We start from the raw sequence: 23,125 nt of genomic DNA, 5'->3' as shown, positions 1-23,125 counted from the left end.
GTTTATTTTCACCTTCTAAAAAATCCTCTGCAGCAGTACCAGGAATTATTTTGTGAATGAAAACCAGACTTAGCAAAATTTTCACAGTCAAAACTGTTCAAAAAACTACAAATAAAGTATTGAAAAATCATCTGCAAGAAATAATACCAAGATTCACCACAGCATGTGCTATCAACCACGAATTATTTAAAGATTCCCTGCTTATTATGTTTTAGAGCAAAATGATTCTTTTTTTTTTCCTTTGTAATACTAGCATATCACTTACCTCTTTCTGACTGCAGGTTTTTGGCCAGAATTTCATTAAACCTCTAATGACCTAAATTAGAAGGAAAAAGAAGTTAGATTTTTCACTCTTCTCTCTACAGGGTAAATAATTCATAGTGAATAAAAAGTATGAAAGAAATATTTACTGGTTCTGTGAGTGAAGGGTCTTTCTCCAGAAACTGTACTATGCAATACGCCAGCTGTGAAGAGGTAAGAATTTACAAAAACAAAATTAGAACATGTCTATAAAGAAACCACAAAACCCCAAGTTTTTTATAAAGAAAAACTTAAGGCAAGATGCGATTCAGCTCTCTCAAACTATAGCCAATTTTAGACTGAGATGCACAGTTGGCACTGTGCAAATCCATTCAAAGTTCAATAAGGCAAGATGCGATTCAGCTCTCTCAAACTATAGCCAATTTTAGACTGAGATGCACAGTGCCAACAAATCCATTCAAAGTTCAGTTTATGAGAAACAAGAGGACACTACACAAGAACAATTAGAGTGATAAAGTAGCAAATAAAATAAAAATCAGAACAACTTGGAATTCTAAATACAGTCATACAAGCAATGTTTTGAATCTTCTGCTACTCTCTTAAAGTGCAACTTTTTACTAATTTTATACAGCAAAGTCATGAGTATTCTTGCAAGATGAGTCGATACAGTTAAAACCTGGAATAACATACTTAAAAAGCAGAGCTTTATCACCATAAGAAATACTGAAAATTTTCACTATCTGCAAGTCAGAGAGAAAGGCAAGAGGTAGCAGTTATACAGGAAAAATTATATCATGAAAGCTGAAGATGCAGAAAGATGTATGAGAGCATAAATGCAGTATTAAGGAATCTGTGAGGGAGAATATTAAATGAAAAAATGTGGTATCAGTATTCAGAAGGTTGCCAGGGTGTAGACGAGCCTTGACAGGACAAGACTAAGAAAACCCAAACATCCTCTTAGGAGAGAGAATGGGAAGGGCAAACTTGTGAGAATGAAAAAAGAGCAGAGAGGAAAACCTAGAGAGCGAGCTTAACTACTAAATAAATTTTTCAAACTATTACAGATGTGTATTATGCTTTTAATTGCCTAATCAGAACAGAAGCTAGATATTTGTCATACAAAGGATATTGAAATAATTTTGGAAAAAATTGATTGTATTTTTTTCCACATTTAGAATTTCCCCCTCCCACCCTTTTTATGTGCATGTAATTAAATTTACATAGCAACCTTAAAATATATACATATAATTCTTACTGAACAGAAAGCATTTTGGTAATTTTTACCTGTGCATGGAAGAGTGATAAACTCCTGACTGTGTGTAAAGGGATCAGCACCTTCACCAGAAACTGTTTATGCTCTGCCTTGAGAGGTAAAGCAAAACCATTGATAATACTGGAAATGAGAAAAGAAATATTTGTTAGTGTCATCATCACAGAGAGCAATACTGAGGTGTGAGCAAGCACTTTCTAGATTAAAATATATTTAGCAGTCAGCAGCTGTTTACAAACAGCACTTGTAAGCAGCTGCTGACTTTGGTCCTGCTTTTACATTAGCAGGGCACTACATATCTAGGTAGCAGCCCAGCTCCCATTAGGAATAATAACATAAACAGCTGCACAAACCCTTTGCCAAACAGAGAAGGCCTTGTCTATGTGGTCTGTAAGTTCATGTGAGCAAGGTGGTCTTGAGTAATTAACCTACCAAAATTAGATTATTCACTCAAAACATTCACTCTGCTAAGTGTGCTCAGAAGAAAATAATCCTGCAGCATGTGAGGATGAAGTGTGCAGTATTTAATGGACTCACACACATAAAATCAATCCAACACTTTGGCTGTAACTTGCATGCAGTTATATATTCTTGGCAAAGATGTGACAGAGATTTGCACATGAGCTTAAAGATGAGCATGTGCACACATCTGTTTTCAGAATCAGGGATTATCATAATACTTTTTCCGAATCTGACGCTATCCTGATGTGTCCACAAGGGAAGTCTGAGTTAGATAATAAATAAAGACTCCTTTACCTTCCTAAAATTTCCAACAGTTCAGCTACGCCATTGAAGTGTTCAGTTTCATAAACAAATCTAAAAAAAGAAAGTTAAATATAAGCAATATATCAGTTTCCTAAAGGGTTCATAAGTGAAAAGCCCCTTCTTCCACAACTTACCGTAGAAAAATATTATTAATCTGTTTTCGGATAAATGCTCTAAGCCCCAGGAACTTGCCATAAATTCTGTGCAAGACTGTTTTTAGGTAGTCTCGTTCCCGAGGGTCTTCGCTGTCAAACAGCTCCAACAGCTGTGTTTAAAGGAAAAAGAGAACTGAAACAGGAGACATTTGACAAGTTGGATGTGCAGACTTCTGTATGAAACTGAATTCATGAAAACACATGAATGAAAGAATGGCACCCCAGGAGTAGATAATCAGCATTAAAAATATCTGCTGGAACCTCAGTACAACATCATAAACCTCAGAATAATAAATTTGTGATTAACTAGCTCCAAAATGCTGCTCTTCTTCTCCCCAAAAATAAATATAAGACAGTTTGCCTTTTACCATTCACCATTCCCTGACTCTGCAGAACCAGAAGATCCTCCTTTGCTCTAATACTTTGCTCTCACAAGGCTGTGTCAAGGTCACATTTTTCTAATTGCTTGTAATTCATATGATGAGCTCTTAAGCCTTCCTAGTGATTGCATGGCCCTCATGCTGTGGAAAGACTCAACAGGGAAGTCCATGCCAGCACTGGATCTGCTGCTACAGGATCTCCACCAATTGCCACAAATCAAAAGCATCAGAGGGAATTAATCCTTCACTTTGAACAAAATGGTGATTTCGTTATCAATGCCAATTAAAAAACCAAAACAAAACAATGAATAATAAAAAACAACAATAACAAAAAACCCACATTTACTAAGTAGCTCTTAAATATACAGCAAAATGGTTATGTGAGACTCAGTCAAGAGAGAAGGTGCTGTAGTGTCTGGTATTGTACAGAACATATCCCAGACACTGACACATGAAGCTGCACGAATTGAGTAGCAGGAATATCACCTGCAGATCTTTGTTTTATTCCCCTTCAGTCCTCTGCCACAACAGTATGAGCTTTCCCTGAGCCACCTTCTTCATTTTTTTTTATGACACCACGACATTGAGTATTCTGGTGGATGTTTGGAATAAATTCAGAGGTAAACTTTAAAGCAAAAAGCACAACCAACGGGCACAACCGTACAGAATCCAGGGAATTCTAGGTAATTTTTAGTAATCATAGGCAACCAGTATCTGTCTTGTATGAAAAAAGTGACTGTGAACCAGTACCTGTCTTGCAAAAGAAATAAAGACAGTTTGTCAAACAGGTCTTACAAATGGGCAAGATGCTGTCAGAAAATCACTACAGGAGTAGCAGAAAACAAAATTATCTTAGACTCACAAACAGATAAAATTATAAATACCTATTACAAGTAGATATGTCAGTGTATGCTATACATGATCTCTGTGAAACTGCTACACAACTTTGAGGAGGTGAAAAAAGACAGGAAAAAATGATTAAACATTGTTAGGCTGTCTGGGATTTTGCTTTCTAACATGCAGGTCTAGGACTGATGCACACATTCTTCCTCATTGTTTGGAACACTTCTGCATCTTGCAATGAGACCTCACTGTATTTTCCTTGCAGTATGAATCTGTGGTGGGGATTTCATGAGGGAAGTATGAGGTTTGTCAGTTGCCCTCGAGAGGTTATCAACACATTGCTCTGCTCAATTAGTTCTAGATTTCAATAAATAAATAGTCACCTCATCCTTCCCCAAATAGCACATTTCAGCCTAAGACAGCAAACAGCTGGAAGCACTTATGTTTTTTGTTTTCTTACTGGATTGAAAAGTATTTATATTTCCAGTTCTCTTATGCAGATCCTCTCTGGAAATACTGCTAAACTAAGGCTAAGTCTCTCATTAAAAAAAAAAAAAAAAACCAAAAAAAACCACCAAACAAAAACCTAATAATAAGACTATTATTTTGCTATGTCCAATTTGCTTTCAGGTTTCAGCAATAAAGTCTTATTTTTATGAATAAGCTACAAGACTTCCATAATTTATTTTGACTATTCTAAACACACATAGAAAAGGGAAATTAATTTTCCAAAATAGCAACCTACATAACACAGAGACTTGTGGATATATTTGAATAGTATGTCTCTTAGCAACCACTGCCAACCATTTCAAACTGTACATAAGCAGGCTTTAGAAATGAACAGCTACACTGGTAAATACAGTATTTTTAAAAACATACAGCTGAAAGCCAGAAACACAGCTATACTTAAAAAAAAAAAAAAAAGAAAAAAAAAAGGAAGAAAAACCACCAAACAAAAACTTAATAATAAGACTATTATTTTGCTATGTCCAATTTGCTTTCAGGTTTCAGCAATAAAGTCTTATTTTTATGAATAAGCTACAAGACTTCCATAATTTATTTTGACTATTCTAAACACACATAGAAAAGGGAAATTAATTTTCCAAAATAGCAACCTACATAACACAGAGACTTGCGGATATATTTGAATAGTATGTCTCTTAGCAACCACTGCCAACCATTTCAAACTGTACATAAGCAGGCTTTAGAAATGAATAGCTACACTGGTAAATACAGTATTTTTAAAAACATACAGCTGAAAGCCAGAAACACAGCTATACTTAAAAAAAAAAAAAAAAAGCAAAAAGCAAGTAAACAAGCAAAAAGTTTTTTAAAAGTCCATTAAAACAGCTTTTTTTAATGGGTTTTTTTTCATACAGGCATCCTTACTGCCAAGAAACACTTCATTAAAATTTTAAATAAGAAATTTAAAAATTAATTTTCAGAAAAAGCTGATTCCAAATACTCCAAATGTCCCATTTGTGTTGTCAGTGTCATGAGACACAATAATTTTAGATGTTCTTAAGTCACAAATTGCTTTCCTGAGTAAGAGACCTCAGCTGCAGATACTCAGGAGTTACCCCTGACACACAACAAACACAACGGGAAGTGGAAGGACACTCCAGCTCCCACAGTTCACCACAAAGTATTTGCACACATGGAAATATAACTATTTGCTTGTGTGTGTATGTATATGTCTGAGTAGAACTTTCTATAGAAAAATGTGAATTTTAAATTGACACACTGTGCACAGCAATATAGAAATGTGCATCACCAAACCCCATGGCAAGAACATAGGAATCCTTACAACTCCTCTGACCTTTAATTGTCATATCATGTTTTCTGATAAAATCTCATATTCCCCTCTTTCAGTAGATAATATTCTTCCATTTAGTAGAATTAATGAAAACTAGCAACATTAAAAAAATAATAAATCCTTGGTTTAGACCCATTCTCCTGTGCCAAACTGACAGTTTTGAATGTCTTAAAAGGGTGTGAGTGGGATGTTGCCAGTCATGACCAAGTTCAGCAGCACAGAACAGGAGCATCTAAGAATTATTTTTACTAGATTTTGGAGGAGAGCACATGCATTCATCCTAATGCAATCTTGCTCTATCTAATCAAACTAAAACCAGCCTGGAAAAACCTGTCAGGAGTGATTTGTCATGCATATTCTTTTATCTCCACCAGGTACTCGATGAACACATTGGTGCACCTCCTTGTCAAATCAGTACTGAGATGAACAAAAAGGAAACCACCAGAGGTTTGATCCAGATGAAAAATGCTCCCGTGTTTAGGAGATGGATAAAATAAAAACTTAATTATATTGCTTTTGTAAGATGAAGAAGGTCTTGTGATACTGAGAAGGAAACTGAATTCCCTTCTTTGAAACTTTGAAAGTAAGGACAGAAATTGCTCTGTTCACTACATTTTTCAGGTATTCTTCATCCAAACAACACAGATGAACAATAAAAGCACAACTTTTATTGCCTGAGCAGAACAGGGAAAAATAAAAGCTCCAGGAGTGATAAGAGGCAAGAGAAAGGTCTTCAGAAATGCTGATTATCTCCTGCCAACTCTAGTTGCTTTTTCATTCAAGTGTCAGCCTGCAAGGAAACTCCATTTTCTAACTAAATGGGAATCATTCTAAAGTCCCCTGATTTCAAAAGCAAGCTAAAGACAGCATCAAGCACAAAGTTATTTTTGACTTTGCAGCTACACAAAAACTCACGAAGGGAAAACAAAACCAAGACAGGCCTGTTCTCAAATCTGAAGACCAAAAAAATGCATCTGTGGTCTGTCTTGGCTTATGCCAGAAAACAAATGTATAAACAATACTAAGATACATTAAAAGTGGTGTTCAGGTAGTCTCTTTATACAGAAAGAACATTTTGAGACTACCTGGTAGCAAACTTTTAATTTTTCAACAGTTACTGTTTCAGCTCTTTAAGTAATTCAAATATTTTGACTGAGGTATTGAAACTGGATCCAAACCATCTATTTTATATATCTATAGTAACAGAGACTGACATATAAACACACACACCTTTTCCCACTACCCCCATAGATTGAAAACTTTCATTGTAGATGCTGGTTTTGCCTTTTTCTGTTGCAAATGAAGTTATACTTTCAAATTCTAAACTGAATTTTTAAAGGAATTTTTTTTTCCCAAAAGCAGCACTAAGCCTTAAAGAAAACACACCAGCTTACCTGCAATACAAATTTCTGATCTATGTACTTTTTGGCAATGCTGGGCTGAAATTCTTGGCTTTCCAAAAATCGTATGAAAAACTCATATACAAGCTGCAAAAGAAAAAGTAAAAAAAACATGGGTTTAGTTTATTACTTGATTACTCTTTATATTTTTTGGATTTCCCTAAATTATTTTGTTAGAAGATTAAATGCTTATTTTTCCCCAGTACAAAGGGTTAAAAAAAATGGAAAATATTTTTCTCCTTTATCGAATTGCCACCTTTTAGTTAAAATTAATTACATGAGCTTTTTAAGCTGCCTCTGCTTATTTAACTCCAGTCAAAGACATTTCATCACCAAGAACAGGCACTGCCATCTTGTAATGCTTGTTATCGTCTTGTAAAGCTTCCCAGAGTAATTGGGAAGCACATTTAAACTGCCCTCTGAACTGCTGAAGTCACATCAAATACAGACATTACAATTCTGAAGGGGCTGGTGAAACAGTTGGAAATATTTAAATTAGATTAGAAACTGCTTGGAGTAGTGTTCTAGTACAACTTGAAACACAGAAGAAGAATACAAACCAGAATTTATTCAGAAGTTCCTAACTTATTGTAAAGATTAGCCTCAGGGCTGGAGAAAATCTGCTTATTTTCATGCAATTCCATCCCTACCTAAACTCTTCAGTGGGACAGCAAGACTTTTCATTTAGTGCAGAAAAAAGAAGAGTATAAAAACCAGGGAACAAGGAAGTCAAGTGAAACAGAGACTGCTGTGGCCTCATAAGAGCAGCTCTGATCTGTCACTGATAATGAGCTACCAGCCAGCCATTCTCTTTGCAGAACCTTTTCATAAAGAGCACCCACTGAAAACTCTTCTCTTTTTGTCTTTAGTGAGTATGAATATTGATACCGAAAGGAGAAAGGAAGCTTAAAAATTACATTTTAAAATCATTTTAAACTTTTCCATGACAGAAATATGCTGCAAAACTGCTGCTGGTACTTTCTAACAGTGTTCTCTGACTTCTCAAAGGAAGCAAGAGGAAATCAAAAAGAAGGAGAGAGGTTTAGAAGTAAGTTGTGGGAAAAGTGACAGCTTACATAACACCAACATTAAATCATCAGGAAACCAATTCCATTGACTTTTCACAAATACTTTGGTGAGTTTCTTCTTGACAATGCTAAGTCATCTACTGGATAAGAAACTCCATAATTTCCATGCAAGTAATGACATTTTGAACTACAGCACCAGTGTCACTGAATGTGCTGTTTTTCCAGGCAGGCACAGCTCCTCAGAGCTGCCTTGAAGTTTTGAAGATTCTTATTTTTTTGTGAAATATAAATATAAATGAGGGATGAACCTACATTTCAACAGATTCTGAATTAGAGAGCACAAAAGAGTGAAAAAAACTGCTCACAGGATTGTGCATGCAACTGTAAAATAAAATCCTCATTTCAGGCTGAGATCAACTCTGCTTCTTTGCTCACAAGAACTCCCAAGCTCCACAAACTGTTACTCAAGCAAGCTTCCTGCAAATTTACCAGTAGTGTGAGTCATTATCCTGACTAACACACACAGGATCTTCATCTATATTTTCTATAAAAGAATCTATTGCATTAGTATCAATGGTGTTTTCTCCAGTTTAGTTTATGTTCATTCAAAATCACAGAACGATGGAATGATTTGGGGTGAAAAGGACTTTAAAGATCACCTCATTTCACACCCCCTGCCATGGGCAGGACACCTTTCCCAAGACCAGGCTGCTCATCCAACCTGGCCTTCAACACTCCCAGAGATGGGGCAGCCACAGCTTCTCTGGGCAAACTGTGCCAGGCCCTCACAAGTCAAGAGCTTCTTATTAAAGTGTAATCTGAATCTCTCCTTGTCCTATCACTATCTGACCATGTAAAAAGCCACTCTCTCCCTTGTTTTTTTATAAGCTCCCTTTCAAGTACGGGAAGGTTGCAATGAGATTTCCCTGGAGCCTTCTCTTCTCCAGGATGAACAACCCCTGCTCTCTCAGCCTGTGCTCACAGGACAGGTGCTACAGCCCTCTGATCATCTTTGCACCCTCCTCTCTGGACCCATTCCAACAGGTCCACAATTTTCTTCTGCTAGTAACTCCAGCCCTGGATGAAGTGTTATTCCACATGGGGGTCTCAAAATCCCTTGTTCTGACAACTGAAATTCAGAGGAAGGGATGCTACTCAGTGAGCCTGAATCCTGCTCCAAACACCTGGGAGCAAACCTTGACTCGAGGAAGGGAAGGAGGACTTAGATAGGGATGCAGCTTCTCATTCATTTTTCTGATCAGCTGCCAACACCTGTGCACTTTCCTATGAATATTAACCACTCTCAATAAAGCAAAACTGCCAGCAGTGTCATCCTCACAATGCTCTAGGTGCAGTTGTTGAAAAATACTTGTGCATCAAAGCAGTTGGGAAAGCAAAACAATTTTTAAATCAGTGAAGGAAAACAGGAAAATGAGGGACACCATCAATATAATTTTGAAAGAAAGCTTTAACATTTTGCAAATATCACAAAGTTCTCTCCCTTCTCTGCAGGTACTATATTAGAATCATAAACAGTATTAATAAATGTTAGTGTCTCACAGACTAGTTCTGATTCACAGGTTTTAAAAAACAGCTGAGAAAATTATTAGATACACTAAACAATGACAAGAATTTCTTCTGAGGTAAATAATCAAAAACCTGTAAGTGCGGCCACGATGCCTCCAAGGTGGGCTCATCCTCTTCTGGATCAAATTCATTGCTGTCACTAGGTGGGAGAGTTCTGAAGATATTGCAAGATACCTGAAAAGGCAAAGAAAGGAGGATGAAATCCATTCTGCAAACAGGTAATAGATTTCAGGACTCTGTATGTCTGTACCTGCTCCATCCTCCATCACTTAAACACTGTTTCTTTTTCCTGCTGCCTGAAAAGGATCTTTACCAACAGCACAGGGCTAAGGAACCTGTCACTTTACAAACCTGCCACCAGCCTTGGCTTTTCTCCTTTCCTTTGATATCCCAGCATTACCCAGTCTGCCACCATGTTCCAGAGGAGCCCACCAGCACGTAATTCCCAATCCTGATGGGCACCAGTGGGAGCCAGAACTGCTTAAGACTTGTAGGAAATACCATCCACTCGTGTTTATAAGTGTTGTCATACAGCATTTGGTTATTTTTGTCTGTACAGAGAAACATTAATGATTAAGGTCTCATCTGTCAGCACTTGTTAGGAGTTGCCAGTGCTACTCACACATTAAATGCTTGGACACCTCATGCCAACTACAGAACTTGGTACTAAATGAAAGCAAATAATGGTATTTGCTTGACATTTAGCCTACATTTTATTTCATGGCTGGCTCGCTTTGCTTAATCTTATTTAGAGGTACTTTGGTGAGACTGCCTGGCTTTGTGAGGTTCATGCTATCAGCAAAGACTGAGCCAGAGAGCTTTCCTGGGTTAATTAGAGTGCTGAATGGAGCGTACAGCTTATTATGCAGCAAATCTGATAACTACAAGCATGCTGTAGGGCCCCTCTGCACTTGGAAGGTGATGATGTGCCTTCTTTGCTCTGCTCCTGCGCATTTGACCCATCCTTAAGCTGGTTAATCAAACAGCTGGGAAAAGCAGCATGTTATCCCCTAATCTATACGTGACCCCTTCATAGTAGTTCAGACAAACTAAGCTATTTAAGACACAAAACTAGTATGTTCTTCAGCATCCTTGTTTATTTTTCCAGGTTTTTTAGTCCTTACAGACTAAAACTAAATGTTTTAGTCTGTAAGGAGTATTTTCAGTATGTTGGCAACTTAGTGAGAAAGGGCACTTTAAAGTCCACAGTTTAAATAGAAGCCAAATACTGATAAAACCAGATTTAAATAGGGTGAAGTTTTAGAATTTGCAAGACAAACAGAACAGATTCAGGCACTGCAGAAACAGAAAAATGAAAGAGGCAAGTGCAGGAAAGCACACGTGGTGCACCCAGTGAGGGATACTGACTGAACACAGAAGAGTGAGCAAGGCAAACCAGCGAGCACAGAAAACAAGAGGCCACACTGGTTTGTGCTGGGACTTGTCCCTTCCTGCCACAAGAGGGTGTGTGCCACTGCAGTTCCAGTCCTGCAGGCTCTACAGGAGCTCAGCACTGCTTTCAGCCTGGAGAGACTCGGCTCTTCCTGCAGCCTGTGCGGATGGGTACTGAGCTCCTCCTGCCCTGTGCCCACAGCAGCGGAGTGACTGCCAGCATTCACTAGGAGAAGATCTTTACCTCCTTTCTCCAGCCTCTTCCCCAACTCATTCACTTTCCTCAAGAGCCCCTTCGTGAATAGACATTTCTAAACTCATGAGAGGTCAAATAACTATTCCAGGAATACACACATTACAGTTTGTCTTCCTCAAGGATTCCTGAGCTCCTCCTTCTACTATCCCTGATATGAAAATGCAGGGAGAGGAGAAGAGTGATCACAATTAGCAAGACAGTGTTTCTATGGTACAACACAAAAGAAGGCAGACAGCAGAAAATATTTTTAAGTAAAAAGTGGGAAATGTACATTGTATCCAAACATTTGGGATTCTAAAATACTTACTCAAGCATTTTTTGTTAATGCTTCACAGTCAAAAATTCCAGCTCTCTCAGGATTTGGATCAAAATAAGAAACTAAGAAAACCAAAGGTAGCTTTTTTTTTCCCTTTCTGCTTTAAATTTCATTTGAAACAAGAAAATTTTCCGCAAATTTAACTATACACGTATTATTAAAACTTGTACCTACAGATCACTCATCAGCTGTTTTGTTTAGAAACTGGAACAAATACTGAATTATGGCACAAGCAAAACCTGCAAGGGAAAGTACATACTTTCAGAATGAAGAGCTAAACAAAGACAAATTCCTGCAAGACTCAAATTAAGCCAAACCAAGCCTCAAGCAGTTAGTGCCAGGGCCTTACCAGCATGACAGAAGTATGAGAGGTTCAGCAACAATTAGCTAAGTTCCAGCACAGACACCTGGATCTTGAGCTTTGGACAAAATTAGTATGATCTCTGGAGAGTGCCTATTAAAAAATGCCAGTCTCAAGGCAACTCAAAAGCAGGGTTTTTGCATAAGAAAATTAACATGAAGGAATAAATGCAATTCAGGCTAGAATATGGTCCTAGCATGCAGTTTGCTCTCTTTAATTTTCTGCTTTGCATCAGGAGTAAAGATAAGCTATGTGGAGCCAAAATGCAGATATTCTCCTGAGGAGAACAGACAGAACAGGTTATCTTTAAGTGATTTCCCCACGTTATCACAACTTCAGGAGATAATGTGTGCCATTACAGTTACATTCATCACCACAACACAGCACGATAGCTCATTTACATGCAGTGTCAATTTATAGCATGCTTATCTAAATCAGTAGCCTCTGGGTGGTTAATGTTTATAAGCCTCCAAGGGAGAATGCAGGCAACAAGTCCTTCCATGCATGAACTGCCCAGCTGTACGGTGGAGACCCTGACAGCCACCACATAACACAGGAATGCACTACATCAGATCTGGAAAGACTTTTTCTCAGATAGGCATAAGGCAGCTATTTAGAATTTATCCCTGGGCCCAAGCAGCATGCCAAAACTCCTTCAGCTGGATAGCTGAACCATTTCTCTCCTGACCTTTCTTGGATCATCAAGCCAGAGGACATCCCTGCCAGCCTGCATACACACTCCCCAGTGATTTCTGTCCCAAAGCCAACGCAAATGACTATGGATCAATACTGACTTCCGTCTGCCACTGATTAGGAACGCCTCCAAGCCCAGATGATCCTTTTGGAAGGCAAACCAGAACTCAAATATTCTACAAAGTTGTATCAAGACAGATGTCCCCTCTCTGTCCTCAAAAAACCTGCACCCTCTTCTCCATGGCTGTACCTTTCAGAAGCACACACCTCACTGAGTGTACAAAGTCCACCACAGAGATTCTCAACACCCAAGTGCCAGAAACCAACTTAACAAGCACTTAAATCTACCCATTGGCACAGAATCAAAAACATCCCAGACCTAAGTGGAAATGTTCAAGTCACAGATTTCCAGACTGGAGACGCACAGAAACCTCTGAGCTCTGTGTCAGTGTGTCAGGCACAAGTCACAGAATCATGGAGTGGTTTGGGTTGGAAGGGACCTTTAAGGTCATCTCGTTCCAACACCCTGCCTGGGCAGGGATGCCACCTATTAGACCAGGCTGCTGCAAGCCCCATCCAGCCTGGCTTTGAACACTTCCAGGGATAGGGCAATCACAGCTTCTCTGGGCAACCTGTGCCAGTGCTTCATCTGCCCTCTTAATAAAGAATTTGTTCTTCAGATCTGATCTAACACCTAACTCCAACCATACACAAGACAAAAACTCTCCCAAGCAATTACAAGTCAATGTCAATTTGTTAAAAACAAACAAGACAGGGAAGGCTGCTCTGTAACCCCCCAGAGAGTGAGCTGCAATTTCCATGCAAGATCCAGAACAGATCTGATAGCTGGTACCTGGCAATGCACAACCACAAAATTAGGAATATACAGGAAAAAGCATTAAGCTTCAAGAAATCTTTATCACCACATTTATATTTGAATTAACTTTTAGAAAATAAGGTAGTAAGAGGCTAAAGTCTGAATTCAAAATTCATGTTTTGAGAAGTCCTCTCTTTGCCCCTCAGGGGAGTGCTATAAAAGTGACAACACTGTAACAGAAACACTTCACAAATTGAATTGCAGCTGAGCACTTCTATTCTGTGCTGTTTGAAACAAAGATTTTTATCAGTAATAGTCTTCCTGAATGAAAGCTGAAATGAAAATAATCACACACAGCAAAGTTTAATGTATTCTCTATATAAAACCAGGGTAAGAGGATACCCATTTACCTTACAGGGAACACCTGTTCTTCAATTAAAAATATGTGGAATCATCCAAATAAACCCCATGTACATATAAAATTGAAACCCAGTATCTCTGCTCACAATGTTTAAACTGCTGTGCATAATAATAACATAGAGAAGCAATAAAATGCAATTAAGTCATAACATGAAGCCATGCTAACCTGGAGACAACACTGGCCCCTGGAAAAGCCACTGGACTTGTCCTTCTGAAATGTATCTGCATAAGTGGAGTTTTTTAGTATCATTTACAGATTTACATATTCTAGAGCCTGAAGCAACTACTGCAGTCACTCAGCTATAATCTCTCTATAAAACCACTGAATTGTTCCCAGAAGTTTGACTAAAGAACATCTTACAAAATGTAGTACCTAATTTTATCTTAAAAGAATATAAACTGTTCCACCAGCTCTCTTTTCCTAAAGTTTCACTACTAATTTAGCTACAGCACTGTTTCTGATCTCAAGGTTGAATCTTCCTGGTACCCTGCTGGTTCTTGTTAAACCACCAGATCTCTTTTACACCTGTACACATATTTGCATATGCAGTGTGTGTCTATCTATAGATAGGTATTTTTATATAGACATGACAACTCTCAACCTCTGTGTCGTTAAATGGAAAAACAAAGCTCCTAAACCCAGGCAGTTGTTGGTTTCTCTGTTTGTTTTTAATCCTGTGATTATTTTTACTTCCTTCCTTTGACCTCCCACCTGTGCACAAGTGCACTGGGGTATATAAAAAGCCAGACCATGTCCCTCTTTTTTCCTGCATGTTGTTGTCATATTAATTTATCGACATTCACTTCTTTGAACAGTGCAGCGTACCAGAAATTCATATTAAGATACTCATGATAAGCAATCCACAATGCTCAGGTTCTTTTCTGCACCACTGCTTGCCTGAATACAGTCTTTCAGGGCTTAATATTATGTGCCTTCTTTTGCCCAGAAGCATTACTTTTGACTTGGCTGCATCAAAATGAACTACATTGAACTGTGAACAGTCAACAATCCAGATCACAGGCTGGGGGGAAAACAGTTCTTCTCATTTTCCCTTGACCTTTAAGTCTTCTAAAAATTCAATCAATAACCTGGAAGAATTTAGCTCTGGATCAGGGCTCCTAAACTTGTTAGCCTACCACCCTACCATTCAGTGGTGGTAGCAGCTTCCATCCACACAGATGAGGAAGCAGCAAACCTGACATCCTTGGGCAATGCTTCTCTTGGCAGAACTACAACAGGAACAAGTTTGTAGGACAAAACAGCTGGAGCTCAGGTGCAACGTCCACACCATGTGTTTTTAGAGGGAGGAGCTGCTTTCTAGTGATATCTTGCACTGAAAAAAGCAGTAGCTATACTCCTGCAGGGGATGATTTGCCCAAAAGAAACCCAATTTACAAACCCTGAAACTTCTCCTAGAACCACAGAACGGTTTGGTTTGGAAGGGACCTTACAGGTCATCTAATTCCAATCTGCCCTGCCACAGGCAGAGACACTTTTCCACTAGACCAGATTGCTCCAAGCCTCATCCAACCTGGCCTTAAACAGTTGCAGGGATGAGGCAGCCACAGCTTCTCTGGACAACCTGTGCCAGTGGCTCACCAACCTAATAGTGAAGAATTTCATCCTAACATGTCATCAGTCCCTGTCCCTTTCCAAATTCAAACCATTACCATTTGCTCTCCCTTTCCAGTTTAAAACCACACTCCCTTGCTCTAATCTTGTTCACCCTAACAAGAACCAAGGTGGATTATGACATTCTGGATCTGAATTAGCAGTGTTAGCTCAGCCCCCAGCCCAGGCAGCAGCCCTGGGTACAACCTCCTCCCTGCTGGGAACTGGAGCTCTGCAATTCCACTCTAGGTCACCTAGACCCAAGCTATATCTGGGTACCCTACCAGCAACCCCATTCATCACTATCTCCCTGTAACTAAGTTTTCAGATGATTCAATGGAAGAATTATTTATTTAATGTGTGCCAAGGTAATTCTATAATACAGTCTGAAAAATCATAGCAGTAGCTAAGTATCTTGGCCAAATACAAGCACAGTACCAGCAGAAAGAGCCACTCACCTCCAGAGCAGGCAGGAGATAAGTGAAAGCCTGCCAATGAATGAACTTGAACTCTAGACAGCATTACAAAACTCATGCTGTCCTGCACTCCAAACTAAAGAACAAAACATACAATTCAAAACTCAGGAAAACAATCCCTCGGAAGCAGATTAACACTGTGCTTGTCTGTAGACAAAATGCTTTAAAGGTACTTAAGAGGATGACACAGCCAAAAGAGGGTGTGGGGATGTAAAGGTCCTTTAAGTAATTAATTAAATAAATAAATCTCAAGTGCTTCTTGAACAAGAAAGTATTTTTCCAGTTTATTTCTTTGCTTCAGACCTAGTCACTGCACTGTTATGCAGATAAAGCCTGACAGATGCAAGGCCCATGTAACCAACCACAGCAATAACAGATATGGGTAAATGTAACTACAGACTGTCCAGAAAAATTATTAGGGACAACTGCTGCAAGAGGAGCTGCCTCCAACTGTTTTTTTGAGAAGGGCACAAAACATCAGAGCCTCATCTTTTAATAAGCATTGTACATTTAATACAAGCTAGGTGTATAAAGAATGTGAATAACAAAAACATCTAACAAAAGTATTTTGAAATAATGCACAAAAGAAATCAAAGTTAGATTCTTTTCTTGCTTCTACAGAATTGATAACCCTTACATTAAAGAAAGAAGAACAGAATTTAAAATATTATGTGATCCTTATGCATTTTTTGGGGTTTTTTTTAATTTTTAACAATAGCATGTTTGTTCCATTATGGCTGCACCTACATGACAATTTTTAATCAAAAAAACATTTTGGGGGGGGGGGGGGGGGGAAAAATCAAAGGACATTGCATTTTCCTTACAGCATTTCAGATGGCTTCAAAATCTGTTCTACTTCCACTGAGTCAAGTTAAGTTCAAGATTAATTCCTAATGTATTACAGAATTCCTGAACTTGTATAAAATTCCCATTAGGAAGGGATTTGACTTGTCAATTCTTGTGAGAGTATATGATTTCACTAATTTCCCTTAAACTCAAAATGACATCCAGTATTATATTTTGAAATCTAATGCAAGAAGCAACAGGAACATACACGTGTTTTTTGTTAAATCAGAAAGGTAAGACTGAATATAGGTGGGCCTGCAGAAAAATCTCCATCCAAGAACATTTTAATACAGAAACTCTGAAGATGTCATACTTAGTCACAAGACACAGCTAAAGCTATAGAAAATATAAAAACCATCATGCCTATGAAGTCTAACAGCTAGAACACTTCCTAAAAATAGGTTCCTCAACATACTAAAAAAATCATGGCTTAGCAAGATATTCTTTATGTTTAACGGGTCTGTCACAAACAAACTCCTGAACAGACTCTGCCCTCACATCTGTTGAGACAAACCTGCAGTAAAAACAAATGCAATCTCTTTAGATTTATGTCAGTAGAAAGAAGAGAGAGAGGGGAAAAAAAGAAAAACAAACCCAAACCAGAATCTGACCTTTAAAATGCATTTTTTGTGTTTATTTGGGTATTGATTTAACCAAGTTTCTTTCCCTGTGTTGCTTAACACAGCTTCTACACCACATGACATCCCCTATGATGTTTCACTTGGGCTGTACTGAAATTACTGTCTTATTTTACTCAATTTGCCATTACAGAAAAGATAAAGATGACAATGGGAACCCAGAGGCATTTCAGCACTTAGAAAAGAGAACAAAGTATCACTACTGCATTCTAAAAGATGTATCTGAGGAGAGTTTCATTAGCCATCCTCTGTGGGCTGGCAAACACACACTGATGTGTAAACGTCAGGGCCAGGGTCTACAGTTCTAAAGAAGCAAGTAGGAGAGCTGAGAGAAAGGAGAGCTGGTGAATCTCACCAACAAAGAAAGAGATTCATCCAGACTTCTCAGTTTAACAGCTTGTCAGTTTTTTCATCCATTTTTTAAATGAAATAGATCAGTTTCCTCCATCTCTATCTTAACATCCATAAAATACAAACAGCTCTACACATAGACTCTTCAGGATACCACAGATAAAAACAAACATTTATTTCCTTCAACTACCACTGCTTAATCTACCAGCAAAAATCAGTATCATTAGTTTAAGCCTCCACAATTTGCTCAGACAGGAATAAATTTTAGATTAAGTGTCCAATTATTGTCTCATAAAGTCCTATTACTGGCATTTCCTTCTTAGCAGAGTGTGGCTTAATTGGCAAGGCCATTTTTCCTAAGACTTGCCTAATTCTAAAGAATATCATCTGCCCTTCTGAACAACACATCAAACTGCAGGGGAAGCACACTGAGCAATCCCCTCCTGAATAAATCTGTTCAGCTCATGGCCATTACCATAATTCCCAATTGTTCTCCCCACCAACTGATACTGATGACATGGATGAGGCCTCTGCAACTTGCTTTGCTGGTCATTAGGAGATTCTGTTTTATTCTACGTTTTTGAATAACAAGTAACATGCCACACACTGTATCAAGCTATAGAGAGTGGCTTAAGGAGGCAGATTTGCACACAGGTTGACAAACAGCCAAGTGGTTTCACATTTAGCTATATACAACATCATATCACATGCTCAAGAGAAGAAAATGAAAACATGTGATGTTACAAGCATGGATAAAGCTTTTAATGGCATAAATTTTAGATGGTTGGCATGAGAAACATCTATAAGTTATCTGGCTGCTACAAATGACTTTTTCAAACCCTTATATTTGAGAAGCAACTAAAAATCTTAGCTCTTCCAAAGAATTCTAATGGCAACCTTCTCCTAGCCTAGTATGTCTAGAGCCGAACACCTTTTGGGTCACTAACAGAGATCATTAACATACACATACATTACAAAACCTTAAAACAAAAGAAGTCTCTTCCACAGAAATAACTTTTTTGAACATTTTAGAATAGAAAACACTTCAGCTATTAATCCTTCTCTATGAATATTAGTAGCTTTAAAATTACCAGTTTTAGACTGGTACACTTTTTTTCCTGCTCCTGGATGACGTTAAAACTCAGAAAATAACTTTTTTTTCCCTTCACCTCTAATCACAGTAGCCCAAACAGATAAGCAGAAAGTATTAATTCTCAGATTCATAAACATTAAACATAACAGGGTAGAGATCTTTCGAAGGGACACAGAACAACTGGGCTTCGTTTTTGATCAGTTTTAAGATCCTGCTCTTTCAATGAAAACACTCCCATGACAATTGTGGCAGGCAGGCAGTGGGGATGCTAATTTGGTCAGGACATAGATACTGCTGTTTTCTTCACTATCATGACAGCTCCCTTGTGAACCCAGCTGGAGACTTGGGTGAAAATCCCCAAAAGCACATGAAGGGGGTAAGCTGCACTCATGAAGTCAACTGTGCACATTTAAATCTGTCTCAGTGTATGATTATGGGCACAAAACTGCCTGAAACAAGAACATGTACTTACTGCAAAGAATAAGTTATACCAAAAAACAGTGCTTCAGTACAAAGTGATTAATGCCATCTCTTCACTAGGCAGTATGTGCTGAAAACTAACTCTGTATCATATTGGAAGAACTACCCTTCCTTCTAGGGTCTGTGTAACTGTTCTCGAAGTGGTGAAGAAGTCTTGCTTTCATAGGCAAAGACCAGCAGGAAAAAACAACATTTTTACCAGACAGTCCATCTACAAAAACCAAAATACCTGCAAACCTCAAAAGCCCTGGTGATGTGGTTTAGCAGAAACACTGCAACAGCATTCATTGGGACCACGGACAGGAATCATTCATGCATCTGCTATGGGCTCACTCACAAAAATTCAGTATCACAGCACTGCAGCCTGCTCCCATGGAATACAACCACCAAAGTGGTTTTCCAGCAGGACAAGCAGCCAAAACACTACTGGTTGTGACAGGCACAATCAGGGAGCCCAGCTTTCAACTGCTTACACCTTCACCAAAGCTCAGGCGGCTGTTGCAGGCTAGAGTTTAATCCAAAAATCTAAATTACCATTTAAAATTACATTTACTAAAAATTTCTCAAGAAGTACTTTAAGAAAAAATCATGCTCACTTCCTTAAATATTTAGGCATCTTTTAACTTGTAAAAAAAAATCAGGTTTGGGCAGTTAGGGGCCACTGGGTAGCCAGACACAGGACATAAGAATATTCACAGTCCTTCCCTGCTCCAGTATCCCAGCACTGAAGAGGAAACAGCCTGGGTTCAGCACCACAAATGCAAAGTAGGAGAAAGCAGAATGAAGAAGGGCATGATGCAATGAAAGGAAAAGATGAGAGAACAGATTTCTATCAAAAAGGATCTAAGGTGAAACTGTAATTTTTAAAGCACCATTAGTAAATGTCTATGAAATCCACTGGAAATGTTCAGGCTGTAACTTTATTTCCAATAACTCCTCCATATTGTAGATACAGACTATATTTAAGGAAATTATTCAAAACCATGCTTTTCAAACTCTTTAGGCAACACATAATTTCCTTAAGTTAAAAACTGTTGTGTGAATCAATACAAGTGACTGCAGGGACAGTAGGACACGATACCAAAGGGGTTTAACTTTACTGTTCAAGATCACATTGTTTCACAGACTATTATTTATTATTCAAATTGAACCTCATAAACAATTACAAATCAAATTCTTCTTGCTTCCTGGGGCCCGAGCTAAGGCAACACTAACTTGCAGAGTTTTTATTCAAGCGATGTTGCTGCAGTAAACAACTATAACCAGCATCAACCCAAGAACAGAACCTCAGTAACAGAAATGCTAAAAAAATTACCAAATTCTCTGAGGGGATGAGTTTAGAGGCATTTGCTACACACAGAAAAAGACCCCCATTTTATTGAAGTTATCTGTGTATCAATATCCTTTCTAGGCAAAGGGTGTGATATACTTTGTTCATCACAAGGGGTACACATTAGATTAAACTAACATTTGCAAACCATTTAGATACTACAGTGCAGCACCAGCAGAAAAATTGAGCAAAAAAAATTATTCTGTATTCTGCCTGGTATTTGAATGGTGCTTGAGTTCACATTCTGAAGAAATAACACAGCAAGCAGTTCATTCACAAGACTGGTCCAGTGCAGAAAGGGGCAGGAGAGGGTGAGGGAGAAGGGAAAGAATCTGATCTCATAATTATAGGCTTTCTGGCAATGCATACACACAAAGAAACCATATTAAGATTTTTTTCATAAACGCTTAATTCTGGTTTTCCTTCAAGATTAACTGCTTGATGGTTCTGTCACAATTTACAGCTATTTTTAAGTGTTACAGACAAGCAACACAGCATGTATCTGTGTGTCAGAAAAGAAGCAAGGAGCACACACAATGCAATGCAAAAACTATTCATGTTTTTCTTCTTGCAGCACAGAGCCAGTGGATTCCACAATCACATAGTACTGTTAGGAAACTGTCAAGATCAAATCTATACTTAATTAACTGCTTTCTCATTTAGAGAACAGGTTATAAGGGTTCTGTTCAGTAGCACAGAACAAACACTTTAAAGCAGTGATTGATTTTGCCAGTTGCAATGAACATTCTTCACAGCATCTGGTACTGTTTCCATTTTTACAATGAAAACACTATTATTTAAACAATTTATACATACAAGGTATGGCTTTATAGTTGAGCAATCTTGCTCAGTCTAACAGCACCTGCAATGAATCCACATAACCCAACCAGGAAATTGTCACAACAATCCTATACAAGATTTTTTAGCATTTATTATTTTAAAATTATTATCCATGCATACTTAAAGGTATCTCCACCTAAAGCAGACACCCAAGAACTTGGAGACAGTTCAAAGATAGATAAAAAACTTGCAAAAATTATTCCATTATTTATACTGGGAGGAGAGGGAAGATAGATTGGAGGAAACATGAGGGACTCTGATTTAATGGCTGCTGGCTTTCTCTATCAAGAAACAATCCAAGTTTCCTTTCATACACTTGTGACACTATAATAACCATACTCTTTCATTAAAAATACAAATTTTTTTTGTCTTTGGAGAATTATCCCCAAGCAATGCCCATTAGCAAATCCAAGCCAAAGGCATCATTTAATCCACCTACTCCAGGGTTCAATTTCGCCCACAATGTGTAACTGGAAGTTGGAAGTGGATTTAAAAAGAGATCATGAGAAAGAAAGAACTCACCATTCTAACTACTTCAGGATAAGTCTGCTCTGTCAAACAGCCTCTGCTTATTGTAATGTAGTCCACCAGTTCATTAAGAGTGGAGCGCTTGTATTCTTTCATTTTAAGGTCTGAAAGCGTGTCCATGAAGTCAAAAATGACACAGCACTGTTGAAGTTTCTTTAGGAACAGTTCAGGCTGCTCTGAAGATGGAACGTCTATGAAACAAGAAAGGAAATCTTTGTGAGTCTGGCATCTTATACAAAACAGGATTTCTTTTTGAAGATCAATTTCAAAGGAAAGCAGCATTCATACAATTATTGTAAAACAGAGCTCAGATTAACAAATGAACCACTTACAGGAACTGTATTGCTATTGTGTGTTTGAGATCTTGAACATATTGTAGAAGGAATTTAATCATCAACTGCTATGAGGAAAATAAAGTTCACCAAGAAAGTCCAGGTTGAAGTAGAAATGGAAACACCAGCACTCAAGACTTTATTTTACAATAAACAACTACTTTGACTGGAGGCTGGCATTTACCATCATTAACTCAACTCCAAAGAAGGATGAAAGAACTGTCAAACACATCAAGCTTGATTAATTTGTATTTCTAAAAACACCACATCATTTTTAACCCTGTATGAATATACATGAATACATATATATGAATACACAGCAAGACCATAATTCCATAAACAAGTTTTGAGTTTCAATAATTATCCCCACACTGACACTTCCCATGGCAAAATCAATTTCACTGAAATACAGTGAGGACCTTTTTGCTGTACTGTGAACACATAACATGCATCAATAGGAACATTTTCACAAAAAACAATATGTGCTTGACCAATAAAGTAAGCAGAACTCACTACTTTTGCTGTTTTCTTAATTCACAGCAAATGAAGAGACTTAATATAATAATAAAAGGAATGTCAACTTCTTAGTTGTTGTTTACTTTACCAAATGCATCAAAACAATACAGAGGCAGCTTCATTTATCCAATGTTCATGTACACAAGAGGATAGCAATAGCAGAAAGTTGCAGAGATGAAATCCACATTTTTACTCTGAAGGTCTGTCCTCAGACTGGGGAGCACTTCACTTCCTTTGAACTACCTGGTTTCATTTAAGGCACCAATGCCTGCCTCAGCACCAAAATCCACTGGTTGACCTTCCTGATCACACTTTAAAAAAGC

At 38.1% G+C, this 23,125-nt stretch overlaps 1 protein-coding gene across 3 annotated transcripts in view; it reads right to left on the bottom strand.

Annotated features, from left to right (window-relative positions):
* PPP2R5E (protein phosphatase 2 regulatory subunit B'epsilon) overlaps nt 1-23,125 on the bottom strand; it is a 70,636-nt gene that overhangs the window by 7,440 nt on the left and 40,071 nt on the right. For all 3 annotated transcript variants that reach the window (XM_041415918.1, XM_041415831.1, XM_041416001.1), the window contains exons 3-10: nt 21,949-22,145; nt 9,578-9,679; nt 6,885-6,977; nt 2,431-2,561; nt 2,288-2,347; nt 1,546-1,654; nt 411-464; nt 266-316 (exon numbers count right to left, since the gene is read on the bottom strand). In XM_041415918.1, coding sequence (XP_041271852.1) covers nt 266-316; nt 411-464; nt 1,546-1,654; nt 2,288-2,347; nt 2,431-2,561; nt 6,885-6,977; nt 9,578-9,679; nt 21,949-22,145 — 797 coding nt within the window. The remainder of the gene's footprint in view (nt 1-265; nt 317-410; nt 465-1,545; nt 1,655-2,287; nt 2,348-2,430; nt 2,562-6,884; nt 6,978-9,577; nt 9,680-21,948; nt 22,146-23,125) is intronic.

This window comes from Onychostruthus taczanowskii, unplaced genomic scaffold, assembly GCF_017590055.1.
Source record: "Onychostruthus taczanowskii isolate IOZ18803 unplaced genomic scaffold, ASM1759005v1 scaffold1, whole genome shotgun sequence".
Taxonomy (NCBI): domain Eukaryota; kingdom Metazoa; phylum Chordata; class Aves; order Passeriformes; family Passeridae; genus Onychostruthus; species Onychostruthus taczanowskii.
This window is presented reverse-complemented; position numbering and strand designations above follow the sequence as displayed.